We start from the raw sequence: 18,896 nt of genomic DNA on the forward strand, positions 1-18,896 counted from the left end.
TGTGTTCACTTCTCCCTTGAAAAATGCGTGTTAGTTCAAAATATTCAAACACTAACAAAGCTGTAGAATGTTCACTGGCTGCACAGGTAGAAACCAGGGATGCTGTCTGAGCTGCAGCTCATCAATGTCAAAGAACACTTACTGGAGTATAACCTGCTGGTCCTCATCCAGAAGTAGCAGAGCAGGATTTAATCCATTTCTAACAGGACGGTCCAAAAGCAGCATAATGGGCACCATAGACAGGAGGTTTACAACCTCCCTTATACAAATGTAGAATCACCGAGCAAGGGTGACAGCCCCAACACATCACGGATTAGTCTTTAAAGGGAAAAAATGCTTTATTTTTTCCAGACAGAAAGTAAGTGATACAGTCCAGTCTAGTCCTGTCCTCTGCCAAGGCCACAACCTTGACTGGGCAGAGATCAGGCATAGTACTGCAGGTTGGCTTTTTTCTTTGCTTGAACCTCCAGAATTCCTTCCATGTAGTCCTCGTGGGTGAGCTCCGTAGCTCCACGGCGGAGAGCAATCATCCCCTGCCCAACGAGACAGTATTTAGAAAGGGAATGTGAGCACCACATCAGTTCCAAGTAATTACGCCACATTAGCTTTCACATTTCCCTCCCATCAGTGCTGGCTGCTGTAGAGGAGTACTTACCGCTTCAACACACACAGCCTTGCACTGGGCTCCATTGAAATCATCTGTGCAGCGAGCCAGTTCCTCATAGTTCACGTCAGGGCTGATATGAGCAGAAAAGGGGAAAAAAAGTCTAAACATGTACCAAATAAAAAAAGTAAGGCAGGGAGTTTCCTTAACCCAACAGTGAGCTCTCAACAAGAGACTGCCAACCGCTTCTCAGCCCTGAGGTACCATTGTGAGTGACAAACATAGCCCCAGAAGGCCATACCTGACATTCATTTTGCGTGAATGGATCTGCATAATTCTGGCTCTGGCCTCCTCATTAGGCATTGGGAACTCAATCTTCCGATCTAATCGTCCAGAGCGGAGCAAAGCTGGGTCCAAGATATCAACCCGGTTGGTTGCAGCAATCACCTAAGTAGAAGTAGGATCATCAGTGTGAGGCACCTGGAGAACAGGCCTCTTCTCCCCAAGGATCCAACAAGCTTCTTCCCTGGACATCGTTTCCATCCCCTGCTAGAGTGCCCTGGACCTCAGCAGCACTCCCTGCCAGATCCCAACCTTGACTTGCGTGTTGGGCTGGAAACCATCAAGTTGATTAAGCAGCTCCAGCATGGTCCTCTGCACCTCCCGATCACCAGCCTTCTCACTATCAAACCTGAGGAGGAAACAAGGGTAAAACTATCAGCATGAACCTGACCAACCTGTCCCTGTGTTTTCAATCACATCAAAAGACAGACTGACTGTAGTTCATAGTCCTTGGCCAAGGGCTTCCAAATTTCTCCTTGAAACTACAAGGAGTCCTACCATGATGAGGACTGCAACTAGAATAACTGTCAGCAGCACCTGAGTCTTATTCAGTCCTTAGAGCTGAATGTGGCTTATGCTGCCCAGGCCCAAGTAGTGAAGGAGGGTGAACATCTCCACGTGCCTGCTGCAGTGATCACAAAACAGTTTTATACAGCAAGAGACTATCAGATAGATATCAAGTCTCATGAATGTCACTCATGAGCTCAAGGATTGTGGCAACTGCTATGTGCAACTGTGTTTACACTTTTGTTTCTGAGTAGACCATGCTTTAAGCTAGGCTCTGCTCACATACACAGAGAAAGGGGGCTGCTCCCAAGAGCTTTACAACATGGCCCACACCTCACCTTTTAGTGCCAATGGCATCCAGTTCGTCAATAAAGATGATGGAAGGAGCTTTCTCCTTCGCGAGAGCAAAAGCATCGCGTACCAGCTTAGCTCCATCACCAATGAACATCTGCACAAGTTGTGGACCCGCAAGCTTCAGGAACGTAGCCTGGGAAGTGAAAGAGAATCCTATACCTCATTTCTCAATAGGGTCAGTTACGAGTATTATAAGAAGCCCTTAATTAAAACAAGCAAGCAAGCAAACAGAAAATAAAATCTCAGCCTTTGTAACACCCATTTGTATGTATGACCCCTCTCTCCCTGGAGGTGTTCATATTCTTTGTCAGGTACTATTCTACAGCAGCACACACTTTCAAAGGTTCCTTTTACCTTGGTCTGGGCAGCACATGCTCGAGCTAAAAGTGTCTTCCCTGTTCCTGGAGGCCCATACATTAGGACTCCTTTGGGTGGCTGTATACCCAAATTTTCAAATTTCTCCTTATGATTCATTGGCAGGACAATGGCCTCCACGAGCTACAGCAAAAGAAAAACATGAATACATAAACCCATTCTTCTCCACAGATCCAGGCTGCCTGCTTTTAAATTGAATTTCAAAGACTGTTGTCCTCTATCACACCAGAAACTATACATTAAGTATCACCTCTTGGATTTGTTTATCCAGCCCCCCGATGTCACTGTACTGCTCTGTGGGCCTCTCATCCACCTCCATGGCTTTCACCCGTGAATCATATTCAGTAGGCAGAGTCTCCAGGATCAAGTAAGAGTCTTTGTTCACCCCCTGTAAACACAAGTGCTTTGCTTTTAACAGGCCCTTCAGATAGCAATTAATAAACATGCAATCAAAGATGATTTACTAGACCTCAGGGATGCAGGAATAACCAGCTTTGACACTGGTGCTCCACAAATCACCACAGCTTGGCACAGTGGACAATACCACAGTAAACCTACCACATTTTAAAAGAGTGGTCCAAATTACTTACAATACAAAAGACTAGGTTTAGAAAATTTACTAGATGATCTCTGAATTTTCAGCACCTACTTTTATGTGTAAAGAACACACATCCTAAACTACTTTTCTATACTACAAATATGACTGAACCCATAATAGCTTTCTAATAAAATTTTAGTAAAGAAATGGTCTTGGGGAAACATGGACAGATTTGTTTCCTTTCTAAAGGGTAAGACATATGCATTTTTCTCACTACCATCATATCTAACCATCACAACAGCATCACTCACCACTAGGTCTCCAGGCTTCAACTTCTCAGCATCAACCAACCCAATAACGGGTAGGAAATATGTCTGTAGGAAAGAAACCAAAGTAAGCAAACCCAGATGTACTAGGAGAAGGTGCTTTGTATCACTCCTCACACCTGGCTGGGGACATGGATCTTACTTGACGTGTGGAGGTCTTGATCACAGCACACTTGCCCTTTCTCTGGGAATCCAGATCAATGTTTGCTCCATCCTCCTCCTGGTCATTGGGGTCAACATCCAGCAGCTGAAAACCAGAGTGAAAGGCTTCATGAAAATGTAAACAGGCTAGCAGAATGACCCCAGGATTAATGCTTCTAAATTACATGGAGTGGGAGAAGTAAAACTTTCCATCATCCATCAGCAGTAGAATCCTGAAAGCATTAAAGCTCTCCTGTAAAAATCAATTTCTTTCTTTCCTCAAGAAGCAGCACACAACAATGCATAGAAAGATGCTACAAAGTTCAGAACAAAGTAGTAGCTAATGGCAGTGATTCCTCCTCCCATAAGCAGCTCACATTAAGTTTTAAGTTCATTAAGTTTTAAAACAGTAGTACAAACCAATCCCATTTTTAAAAATAGAAAACTATCAGCATTTTTTTTCCTATAATAAAAATTACTGAGTTACAAAAAGAATATGATGTAGTAACAGAGCCACTGCCTTTCATTTGTGTCACAAATGTGCTGTGTCACAAGTTTCAGAGAGCACGTACAGAATTTCACATGCCCAAGTCTACACTTAGTGGGGCTGTGTCACCCTCTGATAGCTGCTACATACAGATGAACAGTAGCCAAAGCTTAAGGAATGACCCAGACAAGAAGTGGGCAAGTGACGTGCACTTCCAGGTCACAAACAGAAAAACCTGAAAGTCCTGGCTCCAGAAGCATCAGTAGTTTGAGAATACTCCATGTCCTGTATCACTGCTGAGCTCCCCTCCCTTTCTCCCTGTCACTATGTACTGCACACAAGTCTCATGTCACTGCAGAAGAGTCCACCACTCTCACCTCAATAACATTGGAGACAAGGTATGGCAGGGTTTTGTTCACTTTGATCTTCTCACTGTTCTCTTTGATCTTGTCTTTCATGGCCTGAAGCTCATGGGTCACTCTCAGTACTTCACTCTTCATGATCTGGAATTGGTACACAGAGAAAAGAAATAGGAATAGTATCAGAAGACAAGATAAAATTCATGTATTACTCCAAAAAGTAAACAGTTATAAAAACTAAAATCTTAGGAAACAGTGGGTATAAAGGGAAATGTAATATAAAAAGAGGAGAACCCAGAAAAATTAGCCAAAACAGGTTAGGAATGCAGGCTGGTCTCTAATTAGAGAATTTCTTCCCAGTGTCACCTGGTAGCCTTAGTCTGATCAATGCATCAGCTTACTGGGTTGCAGTGTGACCTAGATAATGATATGACCCAGACAAGGCAACTGTGGTTTGGTTGTGATTTTTTTAATGTATATGTACCCAGGTAACTACATATACACACGCAGGCATCCATATACACATGCCTATTTTACAGTTATGTTTTGTAGGGGATTGGAACTAGATGATCTTTAAGGTCCCTTCCAACCCAAACCATTCTGTGATTCAGCCTGGAGAAGAGAAGTTTCCAGAGAGACCTCATGGTGGCCTTTCAGTATTTAAAGGGGTCTTGTAAGAAAGATGGGAACAGACTTTTTTTAGTAAGACCTGTTGCAATAGGACAAGGGGTAATGGTTTTAAACTTAAAAAGGGCAGATTTAAACCAGATATAAGGAAGAATTTTTTTTACAATGAGGTTAGTAAAACACTGTAACAGGTTGCCCAGAGAGGCAGTGGATGCCCCATTCCTGGAAACGTTCAAGGCCAGGTTGGACAGGGCTCTGAGCAACCTGGTCTAGTTGAAGATGTCCCTGCTCATTGCAGGAGGGTTGGACTAGATGACCTTTAGAGGTCCCTTCCACCCCAAACTATGATTCTACTAACTGTAAGGGAAAAAACCTATAAGAAAAGAAGTTCTGTACTCACCATCCAACAGTAAGTACATTTATACTCAAGACTAACATACCCAATACAGGTATTTTGTAGTGCTGTCTGAGGGATGCCCACATGTTTTCCTCCCTTTACTGGTTAGTCACACAGTTTGAAAACACAGTTTGTGATCCCCACTGAAGTGACTGTAGCACCAAGAGGTCTCAGGAGAACTGGTCCCACCTGAATTGGTGTAATTCTGTTTCACAGGGAAATCCACTCTTCTCTGAGAAAGTATCTTTTTAAAACTCTTGATGCCTAAGCATAATACTGTGCTGTAACACATTCACAGAACAAAACTTTTACAGGAGCTAATACAAAATCTGTTACATAAAAATGCAAAAAACTTATAAATTTGATTTAATAAAACAGACTCTAGGAAACATTCAAGGAAAACTGCATGGGAAGATGCCAATAAACATTTTGCAATTATGAAGCTCTTACTATAAAATGAAGAAGGGTATTTTTACTCCTTACTGTATTCTGTAATTTAAAAATAAGACACACATTTACCTTTACTGTCCTTACAGAATAAGAAAGTTAATAAGTCAGAATTACTTGTGGAGCCTAAAGCAGTATAAGATGAAGTTGCTCTGCTGAATTTATGAAATATTTTATCTCAATACTGCTAACATCAGGCAGCAGACAAACATATACTAAAGTTACAAGTGCTCTTTTATGCAAAATGAATCTATCTTGATACAGGTCTATCTAGTTAATATCTTAATGAATAAACAAGACAAGAAGATGGAGTGTATTATCATGATGTTTGCAGATGACACCAAATTGATGGGCATAGTCTCAAGGGCAGGACTGCCACTCACAGGGACCTTGAGAGACTGGAGAAATAGGCACACAGGAACCTGACAAAATTCAAGGACAAATGCAGAGCCCAGTACCTGGGAAAGAAGTGCACCTTGCAATGACACAGGCTGGTGATTGGCTGGCTGGAAACCAGCTCTGAGGAAATGGACCTGGGGGTGTCCATTGACAGCAAAGCGAACAGGAGCCAGCCATGTACTCTGACAGTGTGGCAAACAGCATCCCAGGCTGCACTAACAGGAGTGAAGGCAGTAGATGGAGAAAAGTGATCAGTCCCCTTTACTCAACACTCGGTCCAGTTTGGCCTGCCCCATACAGACGTATGTAAAGTCTGTAAAGACACTGACAAACTGGACTGAGTTCAGCATAGAGCCACCGAGATGGATAGGGGACTGGAGCACAGCCCCTCTGAGAAGTAGCTGAGGGAAGTGGGCTTGTTCAGCTGGAGAACTACTGGGAAAGGTATTAAGAAGACTGAACCAGACACTTCACAGGAGTACATAGTGGATGGATGAGACAACAGACAAAGACTGAAACAAGAGACGCTCAGCCTCTGTGTAAAGCAAATCTTTATCCTCACGAGGTCTCTCAGGTGGCAGCACTGAACATCCAGAGAAGTGGTGCAATATCTGTCTTCAAAGGCTTTCAAGATTCAACAGGATAAAGCCCTGAGCAGCCTGGCTTACGGCTGACCCTGCTTTGAAAAGGACGTCTTCTCAAGTCCCTTCCAACATGAACTACCCGATGATCCCACTTGTGTCTCAGGCTACAGAACAGATCTCACGCTCCCCTGTGCCTACGAGGCAGGCAAGACCATCCAAGGCTGTGTAGAACAGCCGCCCACTCAGCTTCCCCGGGCTTGCTCTCCCAGTGTTTCTACCCTCGAGAATCACCACTCCTCAATCTGCCGTTCTCGATCTAGTTAACCGCGTCTTACTTTCCGCTGCCCCGTGGCTGTGCTAAGCCCGCCCCGAGCTCCAGCAGCGGGAGGCTTCCAAGGCCGGACGGCCCGGCCCGGCCCCGCCGCGTTCCCCGGCCCGGCGGCAGCCCCGGGCCGCTACCTTGATCTCGCTGTCGAGGAGGCGGGTGCGCTGCACGATCTCCTCCGTGGACATCTTCAGCACCTCCTCGCCGACGCCGTCCTGCGGGGGCACAACGGCAGCGTCACCCTCGGCTCGGCCTCGCCCCAGCCCCATCCCCGCCGCCCCCGGTCCCAACTCCGGTCCCTCACCTCCGACTCATCCCACACCGACGCCATTTTTCCGCCGGTCTGCGGACGCGCACCGCGCGGCGGGTTCGGGGCGGCAGATTCCGCACTGCCCTCGCCCGCTCAGGGCGGGAGGCGGCGGGACGGGCGGCTCGGGGGTCCCGCGGCCCCTTCTCTCCCTTGGCGCTGCCGCCTCCCGGACCGCGGCCCCGCGGCCCCGCCGAGCGCGGACGTGCCGAATCTGCCGGCGGGGCGGGACAGGACGGGAGCCGCCGGCGGGTCACGTGCCGCCCCCAAATCTGCTGAGTGATGGCGGCGGCGCCATCCGGGGGCGGGGCGGGGGCGGTGCCCAGAGCCCGGCGGCGGAGGCAGCCGGGGCGCTCTCCCGGAGAAAGCTTTATTACAGTCAGTGCCCGTACAGAGGAGCGAGGGGGAAGGCGGCGGGGTCGGGCCGAGTCGCAGTGAGCCACGCGCAGGAGAGGCCGAGGACGCCCCCGCGGCCGCCGGTGGCCCAGCGGGGCCCGGGAGCGGCTCCGTCAGTGCCCGCGGCACCGCCGAGCCCCGCGGGCGGTCACACGTAGCCGGGTTTCACCGACAGGCGGCGGCAGTTGGGGCAGCCGCGGGTCCCGTTGGTCTGCAGGCACCTGCGAAGGGAGGAGGTCGGTTCGGGGCGGCTCCGCGGCCGGAGGCTCCCCCAGCGCCGCTCCCACGGCTATTCCACACCACAGCTTTTCCCCATGTTCCCTCCCGCCACGGGCAAAGATTTGATCTCTTTCCCACCCCTTCCATAGAGGCACTTCAGCACGTTCCTCTACAGCACTACGTTTCTGTGTTGCTGGAGGCAAATCCACAGGGTTCACCGGGCACCTCTTACTGCCCAGCAGTCTGATCCTAATTTTGGTGGCAGTGGGAGGCTTTGTTTTTAAATCCTTAATCTTCAGAATTAAGTGTTTTGTTACATTCATCTTTCTTCTAAAAATAAAATGATGGTACAGCTAACTTCTGTCATGGCAGTAGCACAATAACAGGCTGAACAACTTCACCTGTGTGTGTCACTAGCCAAGAGAGAAAGAGGGGACTCGGAAAAAATCCAAACTGTCCCTGGGAGAGAAGAATTGATTCCCCAAGAGGAATCAAATAAGAATCTGGGCTGAATACCTACAAAGTGAGGACGTTGGTGAACAATCATTTAGAGGACAGAAGTGTGAGTGTGATGGATATTATGGCTTAATCTCACTCTTCAAGGCCATGAGACTCACAGCACTGCAATGGGATCCTGCAAGGCATGGGTAAGCAAGACAGACATGTATAGGACTGTCCTACTCTGGGCATAAAACTCTTTCCTATGACTAATGTCATGACAACAATCTTCCAGTTAATTACTTTAAGTGGAAGAAGTGGGAACAAGGTAGTGCCTGGAGCTGGTTGTTCTTCTCCCCAATGGACTCTCCACACATGCCACAGTACAGCTCCATCTCCTCCACGCATTCATGGAACTTCACTACATGGTCACGCAATTCTCGCTGCTGCTCCTTTGTGCGATAGATCCTTTCACACAGGCAGTGGAGCTTCAGCTGGCCAAGCTGCACATGGACGGAAACATAAGAAAAGTGAACAAGGTGAAGACAGACCAGAAACAGGAATAGGAACCCCTACAGCCCCATCAGCCAACTGGAGAAACACCAGCAGAGAAAGCTGTGCAAGGGATAGGATCAGTCATAAGGACATTTGGTCTTTCAGCACTTCCTGCTATTAACCCTACTTCTTTGTGTCACAAAAGGTGACACCAGGTTTGAGACACTCTGCAGCTCTTTCATCGATGGTTTTCCTGAGCTACCCACAACACACAGTGTATTTCATTTCCCTTTGCCTCCAGCCAGCACACAGCTCACTTGCTGCTCAGGGCAAAAATGGTTTTTCAAGAAGAGACCCCTAATTCTCTAGCTCTCTGCTTGTTTCATACCTCATTCTTACTGCTTCCCATTCCCCTTTGGTTATCCCACTGTGACTCCTTGCTCACTTTTCAGACTTGCACAGTGATGATTATCTGTGCAACAGCCCATGAAAAAACAAAGCAAGTCCCAAGCATTGACTGATTAATACAGACATGTTAATAGGCGGTAACAAGTCTGGATACTTTAATAGTTGACTTCTCATGTTGCCTGAGAGAAGACTATGAACAGTGCTGAAGAGAAGATGTAGGATCCTACCTTGTTCCCTAGTCCCTCTGCCAGCTCCTGTGCCTTTTCAATGCTTTCCAGAGCCTGTGAATGGAGAATGTGCATCATCAGTTCTCAGTCTAATATATCAAAACCAGACTTGTATGAATGTCCTGTGGGAATTATTAAAAGAGGTACAGAGTAAAATTTGGATAAACAAGCATCACTGCAACTCTGGAGATGCAAGATAGGTATCTGGCAGATTTCCCTCCCCTCCCAAAAGTTAATGAGAAAAGCTTAGTTTCTAAAAGACCACAAATAATCCAAGAGCTACATTTATGTTCCAGCCACACAGTGCAAATATTGGCAGAGGCTGGTGTTTCCAAGCAGAGACAATATAGACTTATTTAAACTCAGTGACACATGCTCATTGGGGTTGGGATGGAGCACAAGCAAAGCAAGCCTTTTCCCCATCCTACCTTACAGGCTCATTAATCATTGGGCAACTCCAATTTCACTTGTACAAGAGACGAGGAAAGGGACCAGCAGCACCAATACATCATGCTCATCCATTTTTTCCCTGCTGTTCATATATCCACTTTGCCTTACTTACACATAGTGTGATGTAGGAGTGTTCTGCTATCCATTTTTTAAATCTGAAGGAAATATTTAGCATAGCAGCTGTCATACCAAATGAATCCCTACTTTCCCCTAGTTGTCACGGTGTTCCTTGATCATTAGTCTCTCTTCTCCAGAACTAGAGAGATCTGCTTCATATTTGTTCAAGGGGAAGAAGAGGTCTCACTTGTGATGGAGTAGTTTTCAGGAGGAACATTATAAAATTCTTACCCTATAATTCGGCATTACTGCTATTCTAGAAGAAGAGGACCAGATGAGATGAAAAAATGCACTGTGAATGCAGAGAAGATGGCATTAGACCTGTGGTGGCAGCAACAGCCTAGTATAAGGAACTTTTAGAACAGGGAAGCAGGAATTGAAGGCTAGCAGGGAGAACATAACTGAGGACTGTGCCTAGGAAGACTCAGTGTTTACTGGGAAACCTTGAAATTAATGACTGACTAAGAATCAAAGCGAAGCATGGCAGGGTGGGGGGGAGGGAGAAGAGATCTTGACAAGTCCAGGGGACAGTTTGTCTTGGACAGGAATATGAGACTGCACAAGGACAAGGGCAAGCAAGCTGTGAGAGCAACCTGGGAGGATCTGCAATAGAATTGACTACATGCAAATGAAATGCACTAACTGGCCAAGGAGACCGGGAAGATGGAGGAAGCTAGGACAAGAGTAGGGACTCTGCAAGTGGAAAGTTAGCAAATTGCTTTATTAGGTAACTGGGATGAGAAGCATAAGAAACGGAAACTGGGACTGGCAAGTTGAAGGACAGGCTTGAGTGAGTATTCAGGGCCGTGACCTCTAAGGAGGCCACATTTGGGCAACAGGTTTAAGGCCTCTGACCCACCAGGGCAGACTTCCCTCTAATGCCTGTAACAGAATATAAGATTCATCCATTGTCTTCTTCTGAGGGTTTTGGTGACATTAGGGTTCTGTGCAACGCTGTCACCATGTTCTCACAAGTGAGAGCTGCTTCTGATATCAGAGTGGTAGCAGCTGGAGATGGGATCAGCAGCTGTAAGAGTTTGATGAGTGCTCTGAATATTATCTTCTGTAGAGGCCTACCTGCTGTGTCCTGTCCCATTCTTTTGACACTGAGAAAACTTTTTAAGTCTACAGTTTCTTCTTCTATTGCTAACATAGTGTTTACTCACTGAGATTGCACAGTGTGTCTCACCCAGCTGATTCCCTGTTGTAGGCAACTCAAATGCTGACTGCACCTTGAACTTGCCTTTTCTGACAGACATATACTTGACATTCTGGTATCTGGGATGCCTCATTTGAGTTAAAATTCTTGGTGTCTCAATATGAGTGATAAGACCAAATCTTCATTGTGTCTAGACTGAAACCAGCATCTTAATGTGGCACTGCGCAGGGCTATTCCAGGTTGTTCAGCACTAGTTTCAGTGGTAACCTTTGAGCATTTAACTCTGTGGCTAAATAATGATCCTGCAGTACAATGTGCTGCAATCTGGACTATAGCACACATACATGGCCTAAGCATTTTCAAAATAAGTAACTTCATCCCCTTGCTCTATATTGACTGGTTGTCTATTCCCAAATGACTTTCTGCTCTCATTTCTCTGTTTCACATCAGAGTTTATAGGTTTAAAGTTTCTCCAGGAATTTGATGCCACGTTTGCCTACGAAGCACATGGTGGAGCTGTAGAGCTGTCTAAACATCATCACTAGCACATCAGTGAGCTTAGTAATATAACTAAAGAGTAGACAGATGAATCTATTTCAGAGTATAAGGCTTTCTTCCTTCAATGCTGGTTTCTCAGTGTAGTGCTTAAAGTCATCACAATTGACTTATGAGGCAATTCTGTAATTTAGCAGCCTGACTCAGAATGGACGTTCCTACTATTAGTAACAAACTCCTGGCTGAGAGAGACCATTCAGAGAAATGTAACTGTACAAGCAACAGACTCCATTGGTAGAACTAAGAAGTACAGGTCTCTCCTGAACTGCACCCCCATCAAAGTGCAGACTATACGCTCCAGTCTTGTCTAACAAACTTCTGTAGAACCAAGTTTGTAACTGACCTTGTCCAGCTCCTTCTGAATCATCCAGCACTTAGTCACTCCTAGCAGCACCTGGATCAGGCCCAGGCGGTTTCCAATCTCTGTCATGATGCTCATGGAAGAATCATACCGAGGAAAGGCTGTCTGCAGAAGCAGGGAGGAAAACACCTGTTTTGCTATGGCCTGCTTTTCATACCCTCTTGCTACTCCCTACTCCCTCTATCCTTCCTGGCAGGAAAGAGCTGTACCTGCACGTCTTTGCGACTGCGATGGATATCTGCAAAGCACAGCAGACACAGCGCTTGCAGTGGCCGGTCACCATGCTGCAGGGCAATCTTCATGGACTCCTGAAAGAAATTGTCTTTGGTCAGTAGAAGAGCTTATTCCTCGTTCAAAACAGCAGGGCTGGGACCGTGCACTCTGGCCACTGAAAGATCAGCTCCAAAGAAATGGCAAAATGGCACCACCTTTTAAGGCATGGAAAGTCTTTTTCTCATGTTCCCAGCCAAGGGCCATTTGTAAACCCAAATTTTGAAGCCCCCTGGGCTACTGAAACCACAGCTCTAAGGCTGGGAGGCAGCAGGAACATCTAGAGGCAAGAGAGCTCAGTGGCTGCCCGCACCCTGTACCTCACAGCAGTCCATGGCATCGGCCAGGCGCCCCAGCTTGCGGTAGGCCACGGCCATGTGATACTGGCTCATTGCACGGTACTTCAAGCTCCAGCCCTTTCCGTAATCATTCACCAGCTCAGCTGCTTTACATGGGAAGAACAAGGCTTTCTCGTAGTCCTGTAATGCAGACAAGCAGACAGACAGCAGTCACAGCAAGAATAAAGCAAAAAGGAAACAAGAAAAAAACCCCAACTTTACTAACAATGCAGCATCTAGCAGATTTCTATACACCTTTAAACTTGTTCTGCTCCTCTTCCACAGGCTGTATTTCAGTGGATCTTAAACTGTGAAAGGTGGAATTGCTATATATTGAATTCATATTATTCTCTGGATTCGGGACACTGGGGTAATGACCCAGCAAATGAATTTGATGTAGTATGCCATCAGCTTTACTCTGCAGGAACCATTTACCCTCCTCTGTAACCAAAGGCTGAAAACTTTCTCTGCTCTTAGATCTTCTTTGCTTCCAACATTTACATGGAGCCTTCATGTTCTTCATAGGTGAGTTGAGATCTCCCAAAAGCTGGTTATCCATCATTGCAGGAAACAGGAATTAAGAATCATGGCCTCACCGAATTCATAATAAGAAATAATACATTTCATTCTCAAGCATCTTTTTGAATTAGAATAATTTTAGAAATAAATCTTATTTTGCAATAATTATGTGAAACTTATCTAAATATCTAAAACCATTCTCAAGTTATGAGACTGCAGAAGTGAAAAAGTCCTCATTTTTTTTTTAATTCTCCATGATGCACAAAGGAAATCTAAACTTTTAAAATTTCCTTTCTCCTTTCTTATTTCATACTTGAAAAGTATCCAGCACAATGTTATTTCTTTTATTTTGGGTATTATAAGGGAAGGTTACTAATAGTTTTCCACAATTCAGTTGTTGAGTGTTTAATTAACAAAAATCAAGACTTAGTGAGAAAAACCTATTTGTTGCTGTTTGTAATAGAAATTAGAGTTGCCAAATCACCTCCATGCTCAGTTCCTGCCTGGTTTTACCTACAGCTGCTTCCTGGCAGCTATTTGCCTACAACAGTGGTAGACATAGAGAATCCATGAGTTCTGGCTGCCAGCTCTGTGTGCAGACAGTATCTTCTCTGATGTGATCTTCTTTGAAGCTGAGTTTGATCTTTTCAACACATATTCACAGCTGCTTCTGCTGTGCTGTATAAACATGATATTGATCCTCCCATCCTTACTGTGAACCAAGAGTACTCCTGATGATTTTACAAAGGGATTTTAGCTTACAGTGTTCTCTCAGTACTTCACCTCCTATAGGAAAGACATAAGCTGAAATTCACACTATTTCCTGTTCTTTCCTGAATCCATGAGACAGTCACCCCTCTGTCCCTTTTGTTACCGCACCTTTATCTGGGTATAGAAGTTCCCGAGGCTGCAGCAGACTCGACACTCCAGCATCTTGTCATCGTTGTTGTGTGCGTAGCGCAAAGCTTTCTCAAAGCACTCCAAAGCCTTCTGGAAAATGCTGAGGCCCAAGAAGGCATTGCCCATGCTGAGGCTCACCTGGCCATTCAGCTGCAGGCTCACAGTGGTACCCTGCATGTTCAGGCATGTTTTACAGTAAGAGATTGTTTTCTGGAATTCACAGAGTTTCTCATTGCTGCGAGCCAGGTTTAGGTAGCTCTCTGTAAGGTAATCTGGGTCTTCCAGCTCCCGTGCTGTGTCAATCTGTACCACTGCAAACTTTAAGCAGAGAAGACAGTGTTTATAAAAATGTGTAGTTTATTTAAATACAGCCACAGAGTAGCACCCTATACTGGAGAAGAGGCTCATCTCTGAGCAGGGTAGATCAATCAGCACAGACTGAGAAGCATCATTTGAATTGAGCAGTTATCTGGTGGTTTAAAAGGCCTCTGAACACTGAAGAAACCTCTCCCTCTCCCCACACAGTCTCTGGGGCAGGGAAGATGACCTAGGCTAGTGGTTAGTGCAAAAAACTTGTTAAATGGCCCTAAAGAGAAGCAGGTGAAGCAGGAAACATCTGACACAATGCAGCTCAGTTTTCTTTCGCTCAGGTTAATGTATTCCACTTTCTCTGACATTCTTAAGTTATTAGTCTATTAATAAAAGAAAGCAAGTGAGCTACTTCTATCATGACTTTTTTCCCCAATAAATTGCAGTCTTGACAGTTTTTGTTCTATAACCTTCAGGATTCATTGCATACTGTTCTCTTAAATTCATTGCTCTCTGCTTCTAAAAAGAAGTCTTTTTCTTTCAGACTGCAAACTCTTCTAAGCAGTGACTTGTGTTATGTGATGAAACAAGCACACTGCAGGCTTGAATTAGTACCAGTAGCAAAGGTAAATATTTAGCAATTTTCATTAGAGATTATAAATTAGGTTTATGGATATCAATTCCCAAGGGAATCAATTACTTCCTTTTTGTATAGTGGTAGTACATAATAATTTAAGTTACTAGAACATTTTACATTCTTCACAAAAAACCCACCCAAAACAACAAACAAACTGAAAAAACCAAACCCCACCAACTATAAATTGGGTATGTTTAGGTTTGTACATCTTCTTAGTTTCCCTAGTTTAGGAAGGCTGCTGTGTGGATCCACTGATGTGCGTTACCTCAGCTTCCCCACATTCCCTTACCTTTGCACAAGTTCTTCATTATTTGCTGACTGCCACAGCTTCTCTTTTCTTGGTGTGAAGTAATTTTTCTCTCAAAAAGAGGTTGAGCATCACAACCCTGCTTAAATCACTGTTTACTTCACACCTTTAATTCTGACTCCTTTTCTCCTGTTATTCCCTCGCTCAATGACTTATTGCTTAAGTTCTTCTTTCCTTATCTTTGGTCACTTGCTGCATAAAATCTTTGGTATGACTGAAGCCATTTTGCCTTCCTAACACTAGGAAGAACTATAATTCACCTACCCTGATCCCACTTTCTTTCATCTTCTCAGGTAACAAATCAATGTTCAGGTATACTGAGCCCACTCCTTTGCTTTGCTTTTTTTTTCCGTGAAGCTTTCGGTATTTCCTTCAGGTAGCTACATCTTACCTTTTTTCCTTCTCTCTTCCCTAATCAGTCTGTTGCTTCTGCCACTACTTAACACAATTTTTTGTCTCAAGTATATTAATACCCCTCTTCTCTTATTTATCCTAAGTATTTGGTTTTGATATAGGCCTTTGACAGGTCTATGGGTTTACTAGTAAGATGTGCCCCCCTCCACTCCAATTCTAAACAGAGCTATCAAAAACTTTTCAGTGAGCTGTAGACACCTGCTGACATTCTGGGTTGAACACCTGTTTGGTTTCCCAGACACCCCCTTCCCCTTTGGCTCTAAATGCTGAATGACTACCAGTCTGGTAAGTGGCAACCAAAACCATCAGGACAAGAATATCAAGGCCCTTTAGCAAGACCCTATTTCAGGCTGGGATAGTTTTTTAAGACTGTTACAACATCCTTTTGACTTGTCTTACAGATTCTTGAGTCACCCTCCCAAATGCTGCCTGCTGCTCTCTATATACATCCTGTTACTTCTCAGATCGACACATCAGCTTCTTTTTGTTTATATACTTTGACTGTTTATCCTCATGCTCTTGAATGTAACTTCAGCTTCTTTTTACCACTCTTCCATCAAGCCCCCTATCCCTCTTTCTTTCTCTTTCTTCTATGCTGTCCTGACAACCAGGAGCCGCTCTCTGACCTCAACTGTCAGAAATCTCCTGGAGTGTCTGAACTGCTCCACCAAAAAGCATCATCTTTTCTCTCTTAATCAGCCCCCCTTTTTTACTAATTGTAATAATAAAAAAAGCACCCCAATGTAAGATCTATATTAGATATCAGACAGAAGCTGAACAAGATAACAGACATGTTTCCACAAGACTGGTGCTTATCCTACAGAATCCACTTGGAGATCTCTTTTTACACTGACATACACAATACAGCTTGAAGTGGAGCAAAGGCCCTGTTTTCATACCTTTTCCTGAAGCCTGATAACATGGTGTGGCTGTATGTGGGAAATAAATCAAGAAAGGTCTCCATGATCAACTGGAGAACCTAAATAACCCAGGAATCCCGAGGGACCAGACCCAGTGAAAAATTCTGTGTATCTTGTGGGCTGGAGTTACTGGTCAGCACAGCGATTACAGCAGCCCACAAGATGCGCTCAATAGCTGGTATTTTCTGTTACATTCAAAATACTCCCCCCACCCCCTGATTTCAGGTTCTAATCTCCAGCCACATTCCATAGTGGGTGTGACACAATGGCATGCATTCACCTCCAGTTTACCTTACCTTCAGCATGTCTTTGTATCTGCCCATCTCTGCATGAGCAGTGATGAGGCAACCCAAAACCCGAAACCTGCCAGCAGGATCCGCAGACTTCTCCAAAACCCTCATCCAGACTCGCAGGGCCTTTTCGGTCTGATTAGACTGATAAAGATGAAGTCCTTTCTCTATCTGGTGCTTTGTCTGGTCCTGACCCATCTCCCATGCATTAAAAAGCCTCATACACTAACCTCTAAGGACAGCAAAAAGGAAGTGCTTACAAGAGAACACAACTTAAAATGCCCCACTAGAGGAGGGCAGGTTGTGTGCTCAGAAGGCCCGGAGCCGTAGAAGCCCAGCCATATCAGGGGGCTGGAGCTGTGGTAGGCAATGGTAAGAACTGGTTGCTCCCAAATCCACCAGGCAAAGATCTTCCTCACTAGGGCTCCATCAGTGCATTTGCCTGTCCAATCCCATAAACAAAGACGAAAAGCACAACAGGGAAAGAAAGAGAAAAATCTCAAGCGACAGGAGTGAAACTCAATCTGAGCAGTCAGTGCTGGTCTCCTCCCCCATTGGCTGCAGCTGCTCCTGCCAGTCTGGCTCACGTGGCTCCCAGGAATGCTAGTCAGGCTTCTCAGCTCCCAAGGTCACAGTGTGCCAACTGCCCACCCCTGCCCACCAATATGCAGCTTATAAATACCCCAGGGAGAGACAATTGGCTGCAGTAACAGGGATGCCTCAGTTGTCTCTTTCCTCTCTCTCTGGCCATCTCCTTTGACATGCACTGCTGGTGGTGGGCTAGCCTAGGAGCTAGCAGACTCAGGTAGAATAGTAGGAAATATACAGAATAGCAGGAAAAATACATGCCTTTTTGTCAGGTATGAACTAGATGACTGCACTTGCAACAATGTGTCTGATACTTTGCTAGGCACAAAATTCAGCCTCCCTTTTGAAGACCTCAGCTGTAAACATGGACTGTTTCTGTGGACATAGGTCGCAGATTTGCTGCAAATACAGGACTGACTTCCTAATTTCAGAGACAAGAAGCTAACAATCTTGAAAACCTTTATTCTTGCTTGACTGTTGCTTCCTGCTATCAGATGCCTGTGGCAGTCATCCAAGAGTTTCTAACAGAAGTTGTCAAAGGCACTGCTGAAATTCTGCATCCAGAACTTGCTGATCTTTCATGATGGATGACAATGAAGACACAGAGCAATAGATTTCTGCACTTTCTGACTGCATGAGAGAGTTCTTAGCCCAAGTAGAATATAGCTTCAACTTTCCCACACTCCGTTGAAAAAGTAAAAATTAGACTGGTTCCTCTAGGAGTCAAGTTTCATACCCTTATTGATGTGCTGCATTTTTAATGGCCACAGCCTTGGTTGTCTATAGATTTACTCTGTCCTTCCTTAGAAGATACACCAAACCTGGGGATGGGAGGGTGGGTGGAGAATGCCTCAGGGATATCTAATGTTTTTTCAATACAGAAGTCCCAGGAACCTGGTTTGGGATCCTTTTATTATGTAAAGAGAAGCAATTGCAATTTTGAGTTTTAACAACAGACCCACTTGCAAAAGCAGGCATGTCTCCAGCTGCCTCCCTGCTTCTATGTGAATTCGGTGGTGGTTCTTCCCCAAGCACAGGTAAATAGCAGCAGAATTACCTCATAGGACACCAATCAGACCATCCTGGCCTGTGTCAACACAAACCCAAGGTTGCCTTCCTGAGGTAAAATCCCCAAGGAAAGCAGGACACAAAATAAGGAGCCACAGTCTACCTCGAGGCTTTAGATCATAGGAGTTATGATCTTAAGAGATTACATCTGTACTTTTATCCAAAATTTCTTCAGAAAAAAATATTTTTAAAAGAAAAGCATATTAAATTGTAGAAAGTTTTACTGCAATCAGACTGATTCTGTTTTGGGAGCTTATATATACTATGATATTTGCATCATTTCATTTAGCATTGTTTTTCAGAGAGGGAATGTGCTAGATGATGTTTCAGCATAGACTATGTGTACTCTCAAACTATGGAAGTAGAAACTGTGGAAAAAATCTACAAAAGCT

General features: G+C 45.0%; 2 protein-coding genes across 3 annotated transcripts; both read right to left on the minus strand.

Moving 5' to 3' along the window:
- Positions 1 to 319: 319 nt before the first annotated feature.
- On the minus strand, positions 320 to 7,295 carry PSMC3 (proteasome 26S subunit, ATPase 3). Its single transcript, XM_051792075.1, has 12 exons — positions 7,117 to 7,295; positions 6,947 to 7,027; positions 4,052 to 4,177; positions 3,189 to 3,293; positions 3,032 to 3,094; positions 2,433 to 2,570; positions 2,162 to 2,305; positions 1,792 to 1,940; positions 1,199 to 1,295; positions 906 to 1,051; positions 656 to 737; positions 320 to 533 (listed from the first exon to the last, which is right to left on the minus strand). Exons 1-12 carry the CDS (start codon positions 7,141 to 7,143, stop codon positions 423 to 425), a joined length of 1,269 nt encoding a protein of 422 aa, XP_051648035.1. The 5' UTR covers positions 7,144 to 7,295; the 3' UTR covers positions 320 to 422.
- Positions 7,296 to 7,394: 99 nt separating this feature from the next.
- On the minus strand, positions 7,395 to 17,369 carry RAPSN (receptor associated protein of the synapse). Of its 2 annotated transcripts, none has more exons than XM_051792076.1 (8): positions 16,855 to 17,369; positions 13,951 to 14,289; positions 12,535 to 12,693; positions 12,154 to 12,252; positions 11,927 to 12,049; positions 9,303 to 9,356; positions 8,508 to 8,675; positions 7,395 to 7,736 (listed from the first exon to the last, which is right to left on the minus strand). In XM_051792076.1, the coding sequence occupies exons 1-8, from the start codon at positions 17,068 to 17,070 to the stop codon at positions 7,629 to 7,631; spliced, it is 1,266 nt and encodes a 421-aa protein (XP_051648036.1). In that variant the 5' UTR covers positions 17,071 to 17,369; the 3' UTR covers positions 7,395 to 7,628. The 2 variants fall into 2 exon arrangements, with proteins under 2 accessions (XP_051648036.1, XP_051648037.1); XM_051792077.1 differs by having other exon boundaries at positions 8,476 to 8,675.
- Between the last annotated feature and the right edge of the window lie 1,527 nt (positions 17,370 to 18,896).

This window comes from Manacus candei, unplaced genomic scaffold (assembly GCF_025592945.1).
Source record: "Manacus candei isolate 608988 ecotype Guabito, Panama unplaced genomic scaffold, ASM2559294v1 h1tg000033l, whole genome shotgun sequence".
Lineage (NCBI taxonomy): Eukaryota > Metazoa > Chordata > Aves > Passeriformes > Pipridae > Manacus > Manacus candei.